At 38.0% G+C, this 23951-nt stretch overlaps 1 protein-coding gene across 1 annotated transcript; it reads right to left on the bottom strand.

Moving 5' to 3' along the window:
* Positions 1-15821: 15821 nt before the first annotated feature.
* On the bottom strand, positions 15822-21649 carry NEXMIF (neurite extension and migration factor). Its single transcript, XM_039224369.1, has 3 exons — positions 21571-21649; positions 16523-20903; positions 15822-15915 (listed from the first exon to the last, which is right to left on the bottom strand). Exons 1-3 carry the CDS (start codon positions 21647-21649, stop codon positions 15822-15824), a joined length of 4554 nt encoding a protein of 1517 aa, XP_039080300.1.
* Positions 21650-23951: the final 2302 nt, after the last annotated feature.

Here is a 23951-nt window from a genome sequence, read left to right as displayed (position 1 = left end):
CTATGAACCGTGAGATCATGGCCTGAGCCAAAATCAAGAGTTGGAGGCCAAACCGACTGAGCCAAGCAGACACCTCATTCAGACTAATTCTTTACAGATATGTGTTTATTGCCATTTTACTTGTTTTGTCATTGCTTCTGGTAATTTTCTCTTTTCCTTTCTAGTGTTTGTCATGTTTGGTCTTTCCTTCCCATGCAAGGAGTCACCTTTAATATTTCTTACAAGGATTGTTTAGTATTCAAGAACTTCTTTAGTTTTTGTTTGTGTGGGAAATAGTATCTCTCCTTCTTTCCTGAATGATAGCTTTGCTGGATAGATTATTCATGGCTGCATATTTTTCTCATTCAGCCCATCGAATATATCATGCCACTCCCTTCTGGCTTGCTAAATTTCTGTTGAGAAATCCCCAGCTAGCTTTATGATCTTCCCTTGTAAGATAAGGACTTATTTTGTCTTGCTGCTTGTAAGATGTTTTTGTCACTATATCTTCAATTTTAACTATGATATGTCTTGGTGTTGGCCTGCTTTTATTGATTTTGATAGGAGTTCTCTATGCCTCCTGGATCTGGATATCTGTTTACTTCTCCAGATTAGGGAAATTTTCAGATATTAATTCCTCAATTAAAATTTCTTCCCCCTTTTCTCTCTTCTTCTTATGGGATTCCTATGATAGGAATCAGCACAGAATTTTACTATGTTTGATGGAGTCACTGAGTTCTTAAAGTCTATTTTTGTGTTCGATAATTCTTCCTTTTTTGTTCAGCTTCATTATTTTCCATTATTCTTTCTTCTGTATCTCTTATTCATTCCTCAGCTTCTTCTAATCTTGTGGTCATCACATCCAGTTTATCTCAATTCTCAGTTATTGCATTTTTCATTTCTGTGTTTTAAATCTTTTGTCTCTGCTATGTCTCCCTGATGTCTTTGATGCTTTTCTCAAGCCCAGAAATTATCCTTATTATTATTGCTTTAAGTTGTTCATCAGGCATATTACTTATGTCTGTTTTTATTAGATCTCCTGCTATAGCCTTTTCTTGTTATTTCTTTGGGGATGAATTCCTTGGTCTTAGCATTTTGTCTAAGTCTCTGGCTTCTTCTCTGTGATAGAAAAGCCTATTGTTTCCTGCTTCTCAGAGTAATGGGTTTATTAAGAAGAGGTCATATAGTGCCAAGGGCCTGGCAATTCAGGGAGTGTGCTGCGTGCATTCTGCTGCTGTGTTTTGTTTGGTCTATCTTTCAGGCCAGTAGTCTACAGAGGCTCTCATTGCCTCCAGTGGGCAATGTTTGGACCTTAGCCAGAGTGTGACGAGTTTTAACTATGTGTGCTCTGGTGTGCTTGTTAGATAAGACCTGATTTTACTTCCACTAGAACTAAATCCTTGCAGTACCCTTTGGTCTGTACACATGGTGTGTATGTAGGTTTCCACTGGACTTCTAGGGAAGAGGCCTCCTGTGCAGGGACTGAGGCACACTTGCTTGAGAAAAGCAGTATTAGCAGAGCATGAGGTGGATGGGGTGGGGACTGGCAGGCAGCCAGTGTCAGTGCTGTGCTAGTTACTGTAGGTGGGTTTGTGCTTATGCTGACATGGGGGAGGCAAATGGCACAAGCCAGATCCTTTTTCCCTGAAAAGGAGTCTCTGTGTTTGCTGATCTCATGGAAGCACTCTCAGAAGAGCAAATGATATCCCCTTGTGCATCCCAGGCATTTTTCAGATCACTGTTTTCGCACTGTCTCTGGGTTGCTTGCCTGCTGTGTTTGTGCTGGTTTTCATTGCACTGAGACAGGTGCAGCTTTGCCTGAGAAAGGCAGTTGTACCACAGCATAAGGGCATGTGATTTGGAGCAAAGCAGGGAAAATAGGCAGTGTCCAGGTTAGCCACCCTCAGCAGGTGTCTCTGTACCTATCCTGTGGGCAGGGGAGGGAAATAGTACCCAACGGCTCTTTTGTTCCCATAGAGACATCTCTGTGAACTCCATCTCTTTGTGCCCCAAGAAGGATGAAAAGTCTCCCCATGTCCCCAGAGAGACATCTCTGTGAACTCTACCTCTTTGTGCCCCAAGGGTGAAAAGTCTCTCCCCATGTGCCGTAGATGATCCTCAGATCACACCACCAGCCCCAGAGTTGTTTGCTTGCCTTCTCTCCGGGAGGAGGGCTCTATCCCAACTAAGCCTGCTGACCTTTAAAACCCAAGTCTTCGGGGAACCTGGGTGGCGTTGTCCGTTAAGCACTCAACCTTTGATTTTGGCTCAGGTTAGGATCTCATGGTCATGAGATCAAGCCCACATTAGGCTCCATGCTGGGTGTAGAGCCTGCTTAAGATTCTCTCTCGCTCTCTCTCTCTCTGCTCCTCCCCTGCTCGCTCTCTCCCTCTCTCTCTCTCCAAAAATAAAATAAAATGAAACTCAAGTCTTTGAGCCCTGATGGTTACAAAAACGCACAAAAAGCTGAACTTCTCATTTCTCTTGCCAATGGCTTTGAGGAAGTGTTCTCCTTGTGTGTATCCCCGTGTGCTTCACTATCTCTCACTTTTCTCTGCAGTCAGGGTTCCCTTCCTCCACAGCATTCCCTTCCCTCCTCAGCAGACATAATCTGTTTCTCCCGCAAACGATGTCTCCAAACTTCCTACCTTCTTTGTTGTGGCCTCTTCTCTTCCTCTAGTTTTGCAATTTGTTCTGTCAGTCTTTAGGTAGATTTCTTGGGTATTTAGAATGGTTTGATAATTATTTAGTTGTGATTAAGGGATGAGACAACCCTAGGGTCCTCCTACTACACCACAATTGTAGGACCCCTCTCAGAACACTCATTCTTTTCAAACACACATGGAGTATTCTCCAGAATAGATCACATACTAGGTTACATAAGAGGCCTTAACAAATACAAACAGACTGAATTCATGCCATGCACCTTTTCTGGCCACAATGCTATGAAAATGGAAGTCAACCATGAGGAAAATAAAAACTTGGAAAGACCACAAATACATGAAGGCTAAACAACATGCTCCTAAATAATAAATAGATCAACCAAAAAATCAAATAAGAATATTTTTAAAAACCATGGAAACATTTGAAAATGAAAACACAATGGTCCAAAACCTTTGGGATGCAGCAAAAGCAGTCCTAAGAGGAAAATATATAGCAATATAGGTCCACCTCAAGAAGCAAGGAAAATCTCAATTAAGCAACCTAAACTTACATCTAAAAGAGTTAGAAAAAGAACAACAAATAATAAAGCCTAAAGTCAGCAGAGGAAAGGAAATAATAACAATATAGAAACTGAAAACAGTAGAAAAGATCAATGAGACAAAGAGCCTATTCTTTGAAAACATTAATAAGATTAATAAACCTCTAGGCAGACTTATAAAAAGAAAAGTTAAAGGACCAAAATAAATAAAATTATCAATGAGAGAAGAGAAATAACAACGAACATCACAGAAATACAATAAATTATAAAAGAATATTATGAAAAACTATATGCCTACAAATTGGACAACCTGGAAGAAATGGATAAATTCCTAGAAACATACAAACTACAAAACCTAAAACAGGAAGAAATAGAGAACCTGAACACACTAATAACCAACAAATATTTAATTAGTAATCAAGAATTTCCTAACAAGCAAAAGTCTAAGGCCAGATGGTATCACAGGGGAATACTACCAAACATATAAAGAGGAGTTAATACCCATTTTTCCAAACTATTCCAAAAAAAAAAATAGAAAAGGAAGGAAAACTTGCAAATTCATTCTCTGAGGCCAGAATTAGCCTGCTACCAAAACCAGATGGAGACACCACTAAAAAGGGGAATCATAGGTCCATATCCCTGGTGAACATGGATGCAAATATCCTCAATAAAATACTAGCAAACTGAATGCAACAATACATTTAAAAATCATTTGCCATCATCAAGTGAGATTTATTCCTGGGCTGCAAGGGTGGTTGAATATTCACAAATCAATGGGATGTACCACATTAATAAAAGAAAGGATAAGAACCATATGATCATTTCAGTAGATGCAGAAAAAGCAATTGACAAAGTACATCTATTTACGATAAAAACCATCATCAAGGTAGTGATGGGGTAAACATACCTCAACACAATAAAGTACATATAGGAAAAACCCACAGCTGATATCCTCCTCAGTGAGTAATTTTAATACTTTAAACTTATTTGTAAGCAGTTTAAATTTGAAGTGGTAAAAATACTTTTTTTTTTTTTTTGGCTTTGATCTACAGGCCTTCTGTTCTTTTTATTTTTTTCATCTTAATATACTTTTTTTTTTTTTTTTACAAATAGTTTATTGTCAAGTTGGTTTCCATATAACACCCAGTGCTCATCCCCACAAGTACTCTCCTCCATGCCCGTCTCCCCCCTCCCCCCTCACACCCATCAGTCCTCAGTTTTTGTCAGCATTCAAGAGTCTCTCATGGTTTGCCTCTCTCCCCCTCCCCCACTATTTCCCCCTTCTTCTCCCACATGGTCCTCCATTAAGTTCCTTCTAATCCTCCTACACGTGCAAACATATAGTATTTGTCCCTATCTGCCTGACTTATTTCGCTCCGCATAACACCCTCAAGGTCCATCCGTGTTGCTACACATGGCCAGATTTCATTCTTTCTCATTGCCATGTAGTATTCCATCGTATAGAGAAACCACATCTTCTTGATCCATTCGTCCGTTGATGGACACTTAGGTTCTTTCCATGTTTTAGCTATTGTTGAGAGTGCTGCTATGAACATTGGGGTACATGTGCTCCTATGCATCAGCACTCCTATATCCCTTGGGTAAATTCCTAGCAGCCAACACTCAAATTTTTTGAGGGCATCTAGTGATCAAGTTATTTGAGTAACTCTGTTGTAAAATGCAAAATGATAATTTTCTTTTTTTCTAGACCTCTCAGAGTTTATACAGAAACAGATGCATATTTTAAGTATTGTAAAGTTCAGCATAGTTTGTTATATTAAGTTGGACTGATATAAGGCATTGTACGTAAATTTTTTATGCATTTTAAATTTAGAAACAATGCCTGAGCTAGGAGGGCACTTCGAGTGCCAACTTTGAGAGGATGTAAATTAGGCCCAGTGAGATTAATTCAAAACCAAAGACAAGTGAGGTCTATCTACATTTTATGTGAGTGTGTTTGTGAAAGGTTTAGCATAATTCAAAATTGTTATAATTCTTACAAAAGATGGAAGGCATTTCCATTTACCCTCTAAAATGGTATTGAAATGTGGCAATAGTGGCCTATTTTTCACATACCTGTCTATTTTGAAATTAATTATTCTTTTCTAATAAAGTTTTTATTTGAACTATTTAAAAAGTTGCACATAGTCAAACTCTAAATTTTTTGTATTGTACAATCTGAAGTTTGCCTAATCAGAATTTCTTTTTTTTTTAATTTTTTAATGTTTTACTTATTTCTGAGAGAGAGAAAGAGAGAGAGCATGAGCAGGGGAGAGTCAGAGAGAGAGGGAGGTACAGAATCTGAAACAGGCTCCAGGCTCTGAGCTAGCTGTCAGAGCCAGACGCGGGGCTCGAACCCACGGACTGTGAGATGATGACCTGAGCCGAAGTCGGACACTTAACCGACTGAGCCACCCAGGCGCCCCGCCTAATCAGAATTTCTATAAAATGTGACCAAATTAGAACACATAGAGCATTGCTCTCTGACTTCATCTCTCTACTCTTTTCTAGCTACGCTGGCAGTCTTCTATTTCCATTCTTCTTCCTGCCAAAGGACCTTTGCATGTAGCACTTTGGGAATGTCCCCTGTTCTCACCTCCATATTCCTTTTGAACTAGTTAAATCCTACTCATCCTTAGGGTGTCAGCCCCAGTATTGAGTCAAGTTTCTTTGTCAGTGGTTCTCACAAAAAAGTATATTCCTTTCTTTCAGAATTCTTATTTCAGTTTCAAAATATATGTTCATAATCCAAGTGATTTTTTAATAATATATGTTTTATGAGGAGAGAGTCAAAAATCCCATTTTGTTCACTATGAAGTTCTCAATGCCCAGCACAATTCCTGGCACATAGTAGGTGCTGAACAATAGTTTGTTGAATTAATGAATTGATTCATGAACACATGTCCATAGCTAATTCAGTAATTTCTACTTTTGTCACAGAAACCCAGATGATACATTGAATCATGGGTTTTAAATTAAAAGGAAGAGTCCTCCAATATAATAATAGCTAATATTTATTGAGCATTTTATATATGTACCAGCCACTATTTTAAATGATTTATATGCATTATCTCACCTAATTCCTCTCAAGTCCTTTGAGATAGGTATCATAATTATTCTCATTTTATTGATGGAGAAATTGAGGTAGGTCTTATTGTTAGTAAGAGGATAAGCTAGAATTTAATCCCAAGAAGTCTACCTCATACTCCATCTCTTAAATACTTTCCAGATTGGGGAAATTGAGACTCAGAAGGGAAATAACTTGTCCTAGTACTTATACTCAATTTAGTGACAAAGCCAGGAATAGAACTCAGGTATCTTGATTAATCATTTATAACTTTTTAACTACCTCACTCTGTCACTGATAATGAACTAAATCTATTGAAGAAACTATTATCCATATCATTGTATCTAGTATATGCAATTATTAAACACATTGTTATATGTTAAATATAACGAGCCTTAATTTTGTCTTTAAAATGACATCTTTTTCCAAATAAAGATCAAAGGCTCTTTGTGCTACAAGTTTACCCATTTTCTTAGTTTGTAGCCTAATAAAAAAACAAACATTTGAGGGTAGTGAGCTGGACTGATTTCTAACGAATCAAAATAGGAACTATTAGGAAAATGCTCTTCACATCTGTTAAACAATAGTGAGTGTTAATTATTACCCAACTGCCCATTGGTGCCAAGAGTTCACAAGTATGATCTTCAAAATTAAGACTACGGGAGCAATAGTCTTGTTATACTAGGGTTTTTTGGGCAGAGACTCTGAGGTACAGATATACTTAAATAATTTGTCCCGAATCACATAGGTAGTAAGTAATGGATCTAGGCTCACACTCACCTCTGATTCCAAAATAAGGGAAGGGTAGAGGTGAGATATTGGTTACTGGAAGTGGCATTTTGTGAATTTAGTTCTTCCATAACAATGGATGGAAGTTTTTTTCTTCTCAAGTGCTTAAGAACAGTAAATCATTAGTTATATATGTGTGATTATTCAACTTAAATTGATCAGTGAGTGTTTTTCTATTTCAGTTATTAAATTGTACCTCTATGTTTTATCGTGGGCTCATAAAGGGAAAGTCATGTGCTTTATGTTTATTTACTTATTATTTCCTTAGCATCTCGCACAATACCTGATACAGACTCAAATATTTATTGAGTAAAAAATATTCATTTATTAACATTTATCATCATATTTTGAAGTGTTATAGACAATACAGTTTATGCTAGAAATCAATGTCTTGAGTTGGAGTCATGGGCTTGTGATGGGGCAAGCATGGAGGTCAGCTCTAGTGAAGATCTTAGAGAACTATTAGTAGTGTGATCTTGAGAAAGTTTATTTCATCTGTCTGTGTCCCAATTTACTTAAATATAAAATAGGAAAGGTACCTCCCTTGCAGTGTTATTGTGAGAAATGATAATTTATGTAAAATGCCTGGCAAATAGTAGACAATAAATAAATGATAAGTTTATTAAGCCTGAAAAGTTTAATAACTACTTCTCCAAGTACTTTAAATAGAATACTGTATTAAAACAGTGTCATAATCACTCCTCCCCTAAACTAAGTTCATCAAAAGCTCAACTCCAAGACAGATCAAATGTCTTTAAAGTTTTTAAAATTTATTTATTTATTTTGAGAGAGAGAGAGAGAGCAGGGAAGGTAGAGAGAGAGAGAATGAATCTCAAGGAGGCTCTGTACTGCCAGCACCAAGCCCAACACTGGGTTTGAATTCACAAGCCATGAGATCATGATCTAAGCTGAAATCAAGAGTCAGATGCTTAACCTACTGAGCCACCCAGGCACCCCAGATCAAATGTCTTTAGTCAAAAGATCTGCCCTCTTCCCCCTAAGCCCTGGTACTTTCTCAACTTTGGCCAAGAAAGAAAAAAAGGGATGTAAAACTACTGGGAAAGGAGTGGAACCACTCAACTACTCTGCCATTTTAGTTTAGTTCAATAAAAATCTTCCTCTAGGGCCATGTTCACCAGAATACACTTCTGAATCATGCACATAGTGAAGAATATACATTTTTAATTTTCATCACATAGGGAATTCATTGAAATTGGGAGAAATAAAGCCTCAAAACATTAGAGGGGTCCAATTCTGGAGGCTTTAACTGTTTTGCCCCTCATTCTTTATCCACTCTCCAACTACTTTAGCCCTGAAACTTAAATTTTCTTTCTACTTTTTAAAGTAAGGGGTTCAGAGATTGAGAGTAACCAGTTGAATGTGAAGATGAGAAAGGAGTCGCTGGTGAACCTTGCTCTCTGACTTGAGTCACTAATTGGATGCATGGAAGCATAATTCACTGAGCTAAAGCATACTCAGAGGGTAAAAGGTTTATGAAACCATCTTTTTTTTGGATATTGTTTTTTTAATTTTTAAAATTTTTTAATAGTTTATTGTCAAGTTGGTTTCCATATAACATCCAGTGCTCATCCCCACAAGTGTCCTCCTGAATAGGTAAGTCTGAGGAATTCATAGAATGTCTAAGTGGAGATAGCCAGCATATAGCTGGAAATATAGGCTAGGAACTCAGGAGAGATTTGCAAAAATCTAGGAGGTAGTTGAAGTGGTAGAAGTGAATGAGGTCATCCAGTGAGAATAGAGGGTTACTCTCTCATACACATTTTTCAATTTCTTTGAGTAATGATATTTGAAACCAGGAAGCAGCTGTTGACTTGTGTGTGCACAATGGCCTTCCTATGGTTAGTCAGGGCTCCAGACTCTGATGGGTGCCTCGCATGATATGGGCACTTGGGAGCAAAGTCTAGTTTTTCTGGACATAACCAAAATTAAAAATACTGAGCACAGTGGGTCTAGAGCTTGAGGGAGTCCTGATTAAAGGAGACAGGGTCTTTGGATGAGTGGTAAGTAAAATGACAGGAATTGTAGGGAATTATAGAAAATCTGACATTTTTAGGGTGCCAAGAAAATTAGCTTTTATTATTTTCAATGAACAGCTCTAACACTTTGAGAGGATTACATCTCTGAAGAATCCATCTGGACCACAAAACAAGGACACCAATTTTCCTAAGGTCTTTGAAGACAGGACAAACTAGAAAATGATTCTCCAATTTGAGGGGCAGAAGAATCCCCTGCAAAGATCTCTAGCCCAGTGTTTCTCAAACTTTAACATGTATATAAATCATCTAGGAATCTTGTTAAAATTCAGATTCTGATTCAGTAGAATTGGTGTAGGGCTTGGAATACAGCATTCCTAACAAGTTTCAGATGATAGTAATGCTGTTGCTCCTACTCAAAGTGTTACTCAAAGCATGGTTAGAGCTTTCTATGGCAATTTGACATTGATCAGTGGAACTGTCTCAATTAGGGTACCAAGTCTTTGCAATTTTCCATTATGTTTGCTTTGAAATGTAATTTTATATTTTGAATCAAACACATGAGAGTTTTTACTTTGTATATCTTTTTCTCCATCAATTTTAAAGAAATTTATTCCTATTGTGTTTTATAATAGTATCAATCTGTGATGGACAGAGAAAAAAAATGGTCCCTCACCATGGATAGTTTGAGAAACACTGCTCTAGACAACAAATAACTTTTTATTAAAGTTTTTATTTAAGTTCTAGTTATTTAACATACAGTGTAATATTACTTTCAGGTGTACAATCTAGTGATTCAATACTTCCATACATCACCCAGTGCTCATCACAAATGTGCTCCTTAATCCCCGTCACCATACCCACCTAATGTCTAGTAACCATCAGTTTGTTCTCTATAGTTAAGAGTCTGTTTCTTGGTCTGCCTCTTTCTCTCTCTCTCTCTCTTTTCATTTGTTCATTTGTTTCTTAAATTCCACATATAAGTGAAATCATATGGTATATGTCTTTGACAGATTTAACTTCACTTAGCATAATAGTCTCTAGCTCCACCAATTTCTAGGCAGTGAAGAACTCTTTATTTGGGACATATAATTTATTTAGAAATGGTTTTATTCTAGTACATATGATTCCAAAGCAGTATTTTTTAAACTTTTTTTATTTATTCCATAAACAATAACAAAACTCAGCTAGGTACATTATGACAGTTTCACCATACACTCAGTCACAAATATTTAAAACCTTTGCAACAAGAACAACAAAACCAGAGGTGTTACAAGAATAATTTACAAGAAAATCTATAAAACAGCAAGAAGCTCACAAATATTCATTTTCATTTGCACAAGATCACTACACTCTTTCACAACATGTTTCGTGTTACAAAATTCCCAACAAAAGTGTAATTTTTCTTTGTATTATGGTTTCTAAAACCAGAAACTTTGAAGTAAATATCCTTTTATTAGCACCCAGTGGTGCAAAAAAAGGAAAACTCTCACATACAGACACTTCACAGCACTTTTCTAAGAAAAATATACACTTACAAAATATGTTACAAATTGGCACACTTAAAAATATACAAGATTTTGTAGGCGTCTTAAGAGTGATCCTTAAGCTTTATACCTCAATTGACTCTACAGATTATTTATAAAGCTTAACTCTGAAAGAAAAAAGGCAAACAATTTCCTAACATTTTAAAGTTGCAGTGTCATATGTCAAACAAAAACTTAGGTTACATTCATAAAAAGGGCCTCTAACATGTTTATTTTAAATTTTTTTAAATGTTTAAAGGGCTTGGGAGAGGAGAAAATGGAGATAATAGTTTCTTTAGCACCATAAATCAGTAATTTACTAAAGAGGTGCATTCAGTTTTATGGAAATTAAATTAAAGACTAGTACATTCAAAACTCTGTAGGCAGCAAACTCTAGTCAGTGCTACAGGTATCCCAGTAGAACATTTTAAGCTTTCTACCCTCCTCACCGGGAGTCAAAAAAAAAAAAAAAAAGCCCTCTTCTAGTTTTCAATTTAAGCTTTTCCTTTTGTGCTGTAAAACCAGGTATCTCTGAAAGAGGCATAATGATTTACACATCTTTCTTCTTTTTGAAGGGGATGTCTACCTCAGAAACCACTGAGCCTGATAGATGGATAGACATTCTTTCCATTTCATGTTACGTTTCTTTTTTTATTTACCCAGATACTGATTTTTAAACCCTCATTCACACCATAAACTTTGTACTAAGCCTTTTTCTTTTACATTATCCTTCTCCAATGTTTCATCTCTTAGTTATGATTCTGAAACCAAGAGTGAATTTCAAGTATTACATAGCTGCAATGGGAGCTTTGCTTCATGAATGTAGCTACTGTTTAATGCTCTGAGTAAAAAATGTGCCTTAAAGGGTAGCCTGAGTACTGCCATCAAAATAATCCCATGCTGGTTGACGACCCTCAAGTTGTTGACAGTGTTTCCCAAGTTAAACAGCCCAGCTGAAATTTTTTTCTTCCTTATTTGGGTCCTTGAGAAACCTATACAAAAATTCCTGGCCTACATTGTGTTGACAAGATCCCAATTTATCCCTAGTTACTAAAATGTTTGATTTTGGTACTAAACCTTCTAAACATAATGGTGGGCTTAGTGAATTTTATGATTAGAAAGTAAATCTCATATTAGTTTTATTTCATAAAAAGGACATATTCCTATAATAAGCAATCATTTAAAAATCCTAAGTAAAACTAAAACACCTGAAATTAGATAATGTCTTAATAATCCAGGAGAAAACAAACACTTATAGTTCTAGCACTAGTTAGGACTAGCTAGTGCTCCATTCCCCTCTTTGGGGCAGAAACTCAGCTCTCTTCAATTCTTGGAACTGTTCTGAGAGCGTCTGTAAATTGAAGATGTGGCAGATCTGCATCAGACTGGTTCAGCTTGGTAAGAGCAAGCTTGGTTAAGAGGTCCTTGGATATGGTCCTTCTCCTTTAGGCAGTAAATGCTCATTAGGACCCAGTAAAACAGAAATTCACTAGAACTGCAAAACCTCACATAACAGGACATAGGATGCTATCTAGAGCTGTTTAGAGCTTTTGAAGCATCCTTTATGCTGCTCTCTCTTACACACATGCTTAATCCCCTCCCTGTCCCCCCACCCCTGCACACATACAGATGCTTCTCAGCAAGGAAAAAGTTCAGAGAAGGTGAAAGTTGTCACAAAAGCCCACCTAGCACCAAAGACTTCAGGGAGATGGCTAAAGAAGTGATGATCAAGGTAGTGCAGGAGGTTTGAAAAGATTTAGGAGAAGGTAAGGCCTTAACACATAATTGCAGAGTAACAAGAAGTCAGAAGAGAAAGCTGAGAGGAAGCAGCATACGTGAGGAAGCTGGTACACAAGACGCTGGAGAGGCCACTGGTTTAAGTCAGTTATCACAGCCCAAACATAACCCCCAAAGTCAAAAAGAACCTTGGTCAAGGCTACTGTTTCAGCACCCTGCTCCACATAGTCTAGCACCTAACCAGGGCAGAAAGGGGATCAGAGAGATTTTTACAGACCTTCAAGGAAAAGGAGTTTCCAACTTTCTTCAGTCATGTGATATAATTATGTGTGTGTATATATGTATTTAAAATTAGATTTGAAAGTGGTCAAGACAATTAAAGGTAATTAAGATTGAGAAGGTTGCCCTCTGAAATTCTAGAAGTAGCCTGGCTAAGGTTCTTAAACTCTGACACTTTGGGGAGGTGGAATATAAGATTATAAAAGAAGAAAAATTCCAAGACCAAGGACTGAAATTAGGTAGGAAGAATAGTGGAGAATAGCATTTCAAGGAAAGTAAAGATTAAATGGGATTCTGTTGAGGAGGTATTAATAAGAATCAGAGAGGAAAGCATAGAAGGAAGTAGCAATCAGGAATTTCAGATCAAGCAAAATTTCATACATCTGACTTGAAATATCAGTGAGAGGGCAAGACAGTATTTTTGTATCAGTGGTCCTCATTCCACTAAGGCAGATGGTTGAATAAGGGATCTCCAAAAAGTCAGGCCTACTATGTTGTGACAGGAAGAAAAAAATTGTGAGCAGAGACGGACCAAAAAAATCCATAAAAATTGAATAGCTCAGCACATAATGTACTGAGAGGATATTAAGTGAAATTAAGAGAATAAGCATCTTCTGCTTTGTCCTATTGCTCATTAATCAAACTCAGTTTCTTGTTATGTTTTAGTACAAAATGATTGATTACAAGTCACTAATATATATGTAAAAACATATAATGCACTGTAGGCCATTAAAAATGGTACTTTAAATGTCAGTTCTCTTCAGTCAATAAAAACGGTACTTTAAAATGTCAATTCTCTTCGGAGAAAGGGATGAACCATGCCCTAGAACTGGCCCCTAATGGGCTCCATAGGAGCAACTGAAAGAGTATCCATTCCAAAGGACTCATGGTAGCAAGTTCTGACAAGGAAACTCTCCAAAATTTCAGGCTGTCCTTCTATCCCACCCCCACCCCATTTTCCAAAGCTGAACTGATACTGAGAAAAACCAGGACAACTGTTCCCATATTTATTTTATAAACACATTGTACCCATGGAACATTTTCTTTATTTCTTCTTTAATTGCCACCTTTTGGTTACATAGAGAGCACTCCATTCATGTAAGTGATTTTGAGGTCTGGAGTCTTGGGGCTCATAATACAGGTAGAGATTCCAAACCAAAATTAAGCTGCAAAGCAGAACAAACAAAACCAAAACTAAAACCAAACAAAAATTAGTTCCTAAGAACCAGCCATAGCATTAAATATAAACAGCTAGCTATCAGAGTGGAGAAATAGAAGAAAGTGTTCCAGTTTGATTATTTTCCCTTCTGGATGGCAGCTGTAGAGTAGGAGACATGTTTCATCTGGTGCCTTTCCACTAAGTAATTGTATAAGACTCACTGCATCAAGAGCATCAAAGCCTAGGAACAGGCCTGAAGCAGCCTCACAAAATGCTCCTCACCCACTCGTCCCCATAGACACACACACACAATCATACCATCAATAACATAAGCTTATTTATTTTACTACCTAGCTATAAGTAGTAGAGCAGGCTGGTGAAAGAAATCAAGGACTGGGAAGTGTGTATACTTATATATGTGACAGGCTTCCTTCCATTTCTCTCTGACTACTTTCAAATGTTGCTTCTCTGTTTGTGAATATATTTAGGTGGCAATGACTAGGTAGGTTTATATTTTGCTTAAATTTTTCCTTTTGAAACATCTTCCTTTGTTTTTTTTTAATCTCCCTTTCCCCCACCCACTTATTCTCCACCCTCCCACCCACAGCCTATATATTCACAAGTTAATAGGTTAGTAACAGTATTAGTAAGAATAGTAAGAGTAACAACGACAACAACCAACAACATTAATAATATTAATCCCCTATATCTGTATAGCACTTTACGATCTACAAAGCGCTTTTTCATCCATTGTCTCATCTGTGCCATAATGCATCAGTCATCAGACACACAGGTCTTCAACTGTGCAAGAAAAATAGATCAAATGTTAGAAGTCAAGTGGTGAATAAAGGGGAAGAAAAAGCTAGTCATGAGGGATGTTGGAGCTGTGAAATTTAAAGACAAAAGAGGGAAGGGGCTAAATAAAAATGTGATTTCAAAAATTTATATAAAAAATTAAAATTTAACTTCAGTGTTTGGCATGAAATACTAGTCACCCTCAGACTAAATATATATGGCCCTGATTAGTTGTTAGCACAAATTGCTCAGCTTATCTAATATATGTACGTAACTCATAGAAGTTGAACTGAGATGCCTTAACATTTTCTTCAAATGACATTGGCATTGCAAGATTAAACACTTAAAGAACACTAAAGCCATGATATGAGTGCACATTTATGAACATTTATGAAACTACTTAAATAAAAGCAATCTATGTACTTCATTTATCATTAGTGTTGATTTTATAGCTATTTTATAATTTATCCCAGACTATTATAAAATATATAAAACTGAGATATAAAGTATCAGCAATATAACTTTGCACTTTAAATAATTTTCAGCTACAGATTTTGCTTTTAGAAAACAAACTTTAAAGTAGCTGTTTTGTTTTCTTGTAAAAGATTCTGTAAATGCATATATTAATTAGGTCCCTGATGGACTTAGCTGTTATGACTTTCAGACTTTTCCAACAATTTAACCATTAGACGATGGAACAAACAAAACTTTATTGTGCCTTATTTAATTGTTCATGTTTCCACACAGGACTGTAGAGCTTAAAATTTCAAAATAATGTATGTATGCATATATATATGTATATATATTTAAAAAATTCATTAATGACCTTTAAGCTGTGGGGTGAATCTGTGAGATGAGGTAAGAAATTTGGCACATTTCAAACAGTATCCTTTAAGTTTTGGTAAATTGTATAACACAACATATTTTCCACTGTGATCTATAGGTGCTATCCACATAAGTGGGGGTGGTTAATAGCAAGAATCACTGGAATGTTTCTAGTAAATCAATAGGGACAAACTCCCCAAATACAACCAAATGTTGATATAGAAGTAAAAATATATACAATACAGTCACGTGTTTGTAGTTTGGCACAATGTTTTCCTTTTTTTCCTCGGGTAAATAGTGCGTAAACTACTTGTGCAACTGTATGACTTTTGAAGTCTTTTACATAGAACATCAGATTAAAGTTTGCTTCCAAAGACTTATTCCCACACTTCAAAAATCTTTTCTTTAAGCACTTACATGTCAACATACATACCACAAGGCATATTTTGAAAGAAATAAAATACAAACATCAAATGTCTTTCTGGAAAATGTGAGTTTCTTCTTCAAACACAGGTAAAACCCAAAATACTGTTTCTGCTTTTAGGAGATTGTAGTCAGAATCCCTGCAGAAAAACCAAACAATTTTTGCCACCTTAGTAAGCTTTAGTGTATGTCCCACAAAGGGACCATACCATCCAAACTTGTTTACATCATACTAAATGCTGTATGATGCAGAAAAAAGATAGATAGATACAAATAGCAGGGGGCACTAGAAAGCACTCCTAATTGCCACACGATGAGACTCCCCCCCCCCAATTATGCTCTTTTTGCTTAAATGATCTTGGCCTTTTGTCTGTATAACTTTTTGATTCTGTTGTTCCAAACTTTTTTTTACTGCAAAGCCCTTCCCTTCCCAAAATCATTCAAGAGCATATTTTAATTCTATTTTCTCAATTAGTAAAAACCAATGCAGAATAGCAGAAAAAGTAGCCTTGTTAGAGTTTATCCCTAGCTAAGCCACAACAAAATTGCCCAATCTTTTGGGTGGCTTAAAGGTATAGGGATTTTCATGCACTTTGTTTCCCTTTTTTCTTTTGAAAAGGAAGGGAATGGGACAGTTTCTTTCATGCAAACTTTTACTTTCAAGAGGGAAAAATGAAGGACTGTGAGCTTAGCAGGTAGTAGGAAAGCTAAGTGTACATCATCTCAGCCATTTTGGTGCAGTATTACCTCAGTTTTTCAAAAGAAGCTGTCCCAGCCTCATCCTTGTGGACCTGTTCTCGCTCCACGCACTTTCCCTTACACTTCTCATCTCTCAGGGCCTTGGAGCTGGATTTGTGACGATATAACTTTTTGTGTGTCGGTCCATTATTGCCTAAAGTGCTCAGGTTACTATACTTTTTATCAAAGAAGGCAGAGCGAGAGTCCTCATAACTGTGCATATTTGCACGACCAGGATCACCTACTGCTGCTTTCCCATTGCTTTTACTCACACCCTTGATGGACCTGTGATTCTTAGGGCCTCCTGGGGACCCACTGTTGACCTTTTTCTTAGATTCCTGTGGTGTTCCAGCCAATATTTTGAGGGTTTTTAATTTTAGACTATTGGACTCAGGGGAGTAGAATATGTTGGGGTCTCCATGGTGTTCCATGGGTTCCCAAAGGGGCTCTATGGAGGCCATCATGAACCTCTGTACATCTGCCATACCAGAGGCAATGTTAGACAAGATATAGGAAGGCTCCTGAAATTCCCGTTGGTCATCATCAAGGAGGCTATTGGTGTTCGTGCTCATGTTCATGTCACTCCAGCCTGGGCTACTCTCCTTCCCCAAAGCCCAATCTCCAGAAAGTCCTTTTTGAGTTGGTATCTTCATAGAGGCCACAGGGCCACCATGTTGGATACATTCAGCCAATGTTTTTCCTGTGGGGGACATGCTGTTGATTTGGCCTCCTCCACGGCCAATGCCAATTTGCATTTTCTCTCCATTGATTGCAGCCATGTATTTCCCTTTCTTTGTTGACTTAGGGACCTGTCGGGAGGTTTTTCCAGGTGGCTTTTCTATTCCTTTGTTGTTGGTTTTGAGAGATTTTTTCCTGGTGTTTTTCTGAGAAGAGCTTTGGTTCAGAGCCCCACTCTTGCTGGGTGAACTTTTCTTTCTTGACTTTGACACTTTGTTGTTAGTACTCATTTGACCAGATGGATCATTAAACACTGATAAGCAAGGGTTTTTTTGGAGAAGACTGACAGAATCCTCATCATTGAACATATGGAACTGAAACTGATGGTTATTTAAAGTAAATCCATCATCCACTTGGACCTGCTGTGAAAGGGTACTGCAGTTCCACTTGAGTTTCTCCATGTTGCTCAATGGTCCTGGGATGCCCTCTTGAAACCCCTTCAGTGTTCCTAGTGTCTTAATACTCTCACACCTGGTAATTTGAGGGGAAAGACTGGGGGTGTCAGGTGGGGACACCTCTGAGAGAGAAGAGTGGCGGAATTTGTCAGGAGTGAAATTGGAGATATCCAGGAGGTCAGTGGACTCCTTTAATGGTGTTATCTCATCAATGCTCTGCTGGATCACCAGCTTGGGGCTGCAATGGGCTAGGAAGTCATCAGTAATATCATCATCACCATCCTTTTCACAGGACTTCAAGCTTAAGGAGCAATAATTGCTTGAGTTGACAGAGAGTGGGGCCATTGATTCAAAGCTAAAGAGCCGATCATCATCCATATTGGCTGGGCCCTGCTGGAAAGGAAAGCATATCTCTCCATTATTAAAGTGACATAATTGATAAGAGTCATCAGATGGGAGCTGAGTGTCTTGCACAGAGGCATATAGGACCTTGTTACAATTACTGCCACCACTACTGACGCAGATTCGATTGTATGTTGTAGATGTGAGGTTATTTTCCATGGAGACTACTTGGGAGACCGCAAATTCATTAGATTGTGTTGGAGTTATCTCCCTTGAGACTTCAGCCATGAATTCCTGGGGGCCAGAAGTAGGTTTATTGGGCCACACATTTCCATAGTTGTTTGATTCCATTTTGAAGTTTTGAGATGACTGCTGTAGCTCAGACTCAGAGGGTGAGGAAAGCACACAGTCCTGGGCAGGCTGGAGAGGCACAAATGATTTTTCTGTTTGAGTGAGGCTGCTTTCATTTTGCTCTGGAGAATGGTGAGCAAAGTATGATATACCAGTATTATTTGACAAGTCAGAAGCATCTAACAATGTCTGCAGATACCCTCCAGGGATAACAGGTATACTGGTGGCAACATTAGCCTGTTGATGAGCAGATGATAGAGGCATTTCAGAAGAGCAAGTGGTTGGTAAGAAGGTAGAATTCTTGGCAACCTTTCCTTCATGAAATTCAGATAGATGAGAACTGTTTGAAGTCCCAGGAATAGCTTCATTCTTTAAGTTAGCTGTAGATTGATCTTCCAAAAGAGGGCTCATTTGAACAACTGGCTTGCTTTCTTGCCCAGCTTTGATTTTCTTGGATTTTAACCTGGCTTCACTTTTAAATTTGATTTTGTTGAGCACTTTCCTCTCTGGTCCCTTAAATCCTGAATCTTGGGCTTTGACTTTCACTGAGTCAGGGCCTGTAATGTCATTTAGATGTGATCCATTTACACAGCTGGGGACAGCCAGAGGTGCTGACTTTAGTGTACCTTTCATGCCTCCATCTTCTTTACGAGTACCAGCTTGCCTCTGATCACTGCAGAATGAAATTTGCTTACCACTTGCTGAAGTTTCCACGGATGGGATTCTTTGTATCCTGTGCCTGTTGCCAAGTTTAGATTTTCGTTTGCGAGCAGGTGGCAGGAATGACACCTCAAAGCTACCTGGTTCAAAGTTTTGTTTTTGGCATAAGGGTGTTTTGTTGGAGTCAAAGTTGCTATTTCTCTGTTTTTTCTTCTTCTGCCAGAAGCCCTTTAAGGGGGCCAGCTTGGCATATTTGTTGAGCTGATTCTCACTCAAATTCACTGTTGTCTCACTGGAATCTACCCTACCCAACTTCACCAACATGTTCTTCTCACCTTTAAATCGATTGATGATGATATATTTGATAATAACAGGGGGCTCCTTACGGGTTACTTTTCTTCTCTTTTTAGGACACCATTCATCATCATCTTCCTCTTTGGAACCGCCTGGCAACCATTCCTTCCTCTCATTTACTTTTTCACTCTCTAGTGAGTCAACATCATATAGATAATCTTCACTGTACCTGACTTTTCTCTTGGCTCGCAGACCATAGTTCTGCTGGGAGGAGGAGCTGCCAGAATTAGTGTCCCGAGCCATATAGCGGCTACAGTCCTTGATCTCCCCCATGGCATCATAAGAGACCTCAATGAAGGAACTGTCATCACTGAAATTCCCTGATGCCTCCAAGGAATTAGCAAGATGACCCTGCTTTGGATTCTTGAATTGCCCTACTTCAGTCCCACTGCATGGTTTATTTAAGGCAAAATTTTCTCCATTATCCTTTTCATCTTTTTTCTCTAGACACTTGTCTTCTTGTCCCTCTTCTTTGCCTTTCTTCTTGTCCAAGTTTTTATCCTCCTCCCCCCAGATGATGTTCATATCAGGGACCTTGAATTGGGAAAGATCACTGTTCTGCTTCAAAACCCCACTCTTAGACTCCCGTTTGGGGCAAGTAGTAAAGACACTGGGAAAAAAGTTGAATTGGGCATCCTCCTGCATTAGAAGGGTGGTCTTGTCTCGAACATTGTCCTGGAAGGACTCATATCGAATTTTCAAGGAACAGACATCACTGCCCAATGTTGACTCATCATCATCGAACATGTAGTTATCCACATCTTCTTCAGAGAATAAGTTAACAGACAGCTCATTTTTGGAACAGAGATCAAGCAGTTCAATCTTACTCTCACTAATGAAAGTCTCAAAGTAACCCCAATCCTGATTGGAATTTGCCAGCAAAGCCTCTTCTGTATTACACTTGTCTAACAGCAATGCCTCATAATAACTTTTCTGAGCTGGATCTTCCAAGTCGATGTCAGATTTCTCAGATTCTCGTTTTTCTCCTGCCCTTGATTTGTGCAGGGGAAAGCCTAGGAGCTGGTCTGAAAGCAGCTGCTCTCCATATTTCATGCTTTCTCCAGCATTAATACACTGAATCCCTATATCAGAGACTGCACAGGTTTCATAATCCTTATTTAGATCACCAACTTTCAGACTGATCCCTGGCTCAGGATCTACTGCATCCTTGGATTCCATGAAGCAGCCCAAACAAGTCCGGCTTGGCTGCATGAGGCAGTCCCCATTCAGAGCTGACATGCCTGCAGGCTCCATTATGGCAAATGGAGCTTTCTCACACTCATTGGGCAGTGACCATGTATGCAGGCCTTTTGTAACACCAGATGTAAGGGAGATGGCATTCACAGAAGCACTATTAGCAGCATGCTCAGGTGCTTCAATTAGGCCCAAAGGAGAGGGAGGGCTCTGCATACAGGGTTTCTTAGAAGACAGAGGCAGGAGACCCCTGGGATACATCAGGGTCTCTTTTTGAACCACTGGTATAGGCTGGATTGGTGCAGCAGCTTCTAGAGATGCAAATGACTTCATTGCCACATCTTGGTCCTCTGAATCTGGAGAAAAGGGAAAGAAATGACAGAAATAAAGGTAAAGGTCTTAGACCACCACTCATTAGACCACTCTTTTCCTCAATCAGTTTCTGGTACTTGATCTTATGTAAACTAAGGCTCAGCTTCTCTAGCTTTAGAACTAGAAACTACAAAGTTAAAGAACAATGCTGATTTTATATTGAACATTGATGCAAGTGAAAAATAGTACTTCTTTAAATTCAGCCTTTTCTTTAGATACAGAGCTCTCTCCTCAGAAATAAAGAAATAATTGGACTGCTTGATCAATTGGAAAGTTAAGGATTCCAGGGTGGGAATATGTTCAGTTGGGATTTTTATGGTTTTAAGCTATAAAGCTTAGTCTTATCACTCAGACCTGTATTCTGGAAGCTTCTCTAAATCTAGAAGTTCCAAGCCTAATTCACTAGGATTTTGAGAAACTTAAGTATTCATCTGACAGAGATGATTTGCAAGAGCAAAATGGTTGGATTAAATAGCTCTTGGAGACCCTTCTAGCCCAGTTAGAAATTTGGTGGAATAAAATTTAAGATTAATATCAATCTCAGAGGCACCCTAGACTTAGCCTGCTCCAACTTTCTAGATACTAAAAATCTATAGTAACACCAAAGGACTACTCAGAGAGGTAGTATATACTATCATTCAATTCTCTTACCATTTTCTTTGACCCCATTAATCAGAGTGTTTTCTCCATTGGCTGAGGCAACAACAGCCTTATCTTGTTGGTTATCCATGAATGTAATCTCTTATTGTTTCATTCCAAGTCCAAATGCTGTCCAACCTACACATTTCAAATATATAATGTTAGTCATTAAATACATTTTTCTCTATTTTAAGGTTATTTCAGCTAGAGAGATTTTAAAATGTTCACTGAAATTTACCTGTTTCCAGACTGGCTTCATCACTACTATTGTTTTTTGTTTCATAGTTTATACCCTAGATCCTTCTATCCCCTCTAGGCCACCATACTATTTACAATAGAAATATGAATCAGGCAGACTCATGCCTTCTTCCAGATAGGAATACATTTAACCTAATAATGGCCATACAGTTCGAAAGGATGCAAAGCAGAGTCCAGAGTAACCTGAGAGAAGGAATGTATACATGTAGAGATTGGCTTTATTTTTGTTTCCCTCATTTCCACTCCAGAAGATCTAAAGCTCTTCAAAAACAAGGCAATTCATACATACACATACATATACATCACACTTGAATTTTCTCTCTCTCTGCCTTAAAATTTGACTGCTAAGGATGGAAAGAGGTAAAGAATTCTTTTTTTGGTTTCTCAACTTTCATGACCTAAACTCTGTTATTGATAAATATTCCTCCAAGCCCAGCAGAATTTTAAAATGTTATTACAAAGAAGATCTGAAATTTCTGGAAGGTTCCTACATCATCTATTTTAGGGTCATAGAATACATATCTATAGTCCCTTATCTCCCGCTTACCTATCTGGGTGGTAGGTACATGCAAAACAATAGAAGACAAGGCCATCAGAGATGGAGTTATCTACCATATGCTTCCAAAAATCTATAAATCCTTTATTTTACAACCTCCCTTTTCCTAGACCTTCTTCTCAGCCAGGTATCCATCCCTTTATTAAAAAGCACAGACTGCTGATGGCCAAGCAGCTATTACAAAAATTTCAAATGTATATTCATTTATCCTACTACATGGATATACTATAAAAGGCAGGACCAGCATTGAGGGAACAAGAAGCAGTATGCAGAATTTTACATGATTCAATCTCTATGATATTTGACCTATTTCCTTATCTATAAAATAAGAAATCTGTATTAGGCAATAATCCAGTTTTTAAAATGTTAGATGGCCCTGAGTTTCCCCTAACATTTATATATCATAATTGTGAAACCTTCTACTTACACAAGACCTGATTTGAGAGTAGCCAATAAACCACATGTGCCAAGGAAAAGAGAAAGATATGCTTACTTCTTGTACTTATATAAAAAGAAGGGCTGGAGATTTCTAAAAAGTGGAGAGGAGAGGCTAGCAATGTCAAAGTCCCCATCCCTTGGCAAGAAGGGGTCATTTGTGGTGGAAATGAATAAACAGATCAGATGGTTGAGCTTCTGCTTCAGAGGGAATCATATAGGTCATGTGGAATCATACTGCCATCATGGATTCCTCTGTGCAACCTTCTTCTTAAGAAACTCAACTGAACTTCAGGTATCATTTTACTCTTTTTAAACCACCCCCTAACTAGCTCCGTCTTGGCAGGGACTTGATAAAGGTCAAATTATTTGTAGATTTCAATAATTTAGTATCTTCTTATCCCTTATGTCTAAGGCTAATTACAAGGAAGTCCATTTTTATCACCAGGAAGACCAAGGCACAGAAAAAAAAAAAAAAGAAGATCTCAAAAAACATAATTGCAGATCTGTGATAGAAAGTCAAGTCTTATGACCAAGAGACCAAGTATTTTTTCTTAAAACATAAAATGCTTTATAATTCTTACCACTTCCAACCCCCGGCCAAAACAAAGATGTAGAAATATAAGTTGCCACATGTTATTTATCTATATAGTTCCACCCTCATTCAGGTAATAACGTAAAGAACAGCTGCTTCAGACAAGTAATAATTATTAGTAAAAATGAATGTGCCATAAAATGTATGCAGGAGCAATATAGTTAATTATCAAGAATTATCCAATGTTGTCACACAAGACAAGAACACTATGTCAGGGGTCATATTATTGTCCCTGTAACTTTACTCCGGGATGTTATTCCTCTAAATAATTTTCTTTGGGGGCATGTGGGTGACTCAAGTGGTTAAGCATCCGACCCTTGATTTCGTCTCAGGTCATGATCTCACAGTTTGTGAGATCGAGCCCAAGTCGGCCTCTGCGCTAAGCACAGAGCCTTCTTGGGGTTCTCTCTCTCCCTTTCTCTCTGCCCTTTTCCCGCTTGTCTCCCTCCCTCCCTCTCTCTCTCTCTCTCTCTGTCTCTCTCTCTCTCTTTCTCTCCCTCTCTCTCTCAAAAATAAATAAATAAACATAAAAAAGAGCATAATTTTCCT

This window comes from Hyaena hyaena, unplaced genomic scaffold, assembly GCF_003009895.1.
Source record: "Hyaena hyaena isolate Hyena2069 unplaced genomic scaffold, ASM300989v1 scaffold_1640, whole genome shotgun sequence".
NCBI lineage: Eukaryota > Metazoa > Chordata > Mammalia > Carnivora > Hyaenidae > Hyaena > Hyaena hyaena.
The sequence above is the reverse complement of the archived record's forward strand: the minus strand, read 5'-3'. Positions and strand labels throughout refer to the sequence as shown.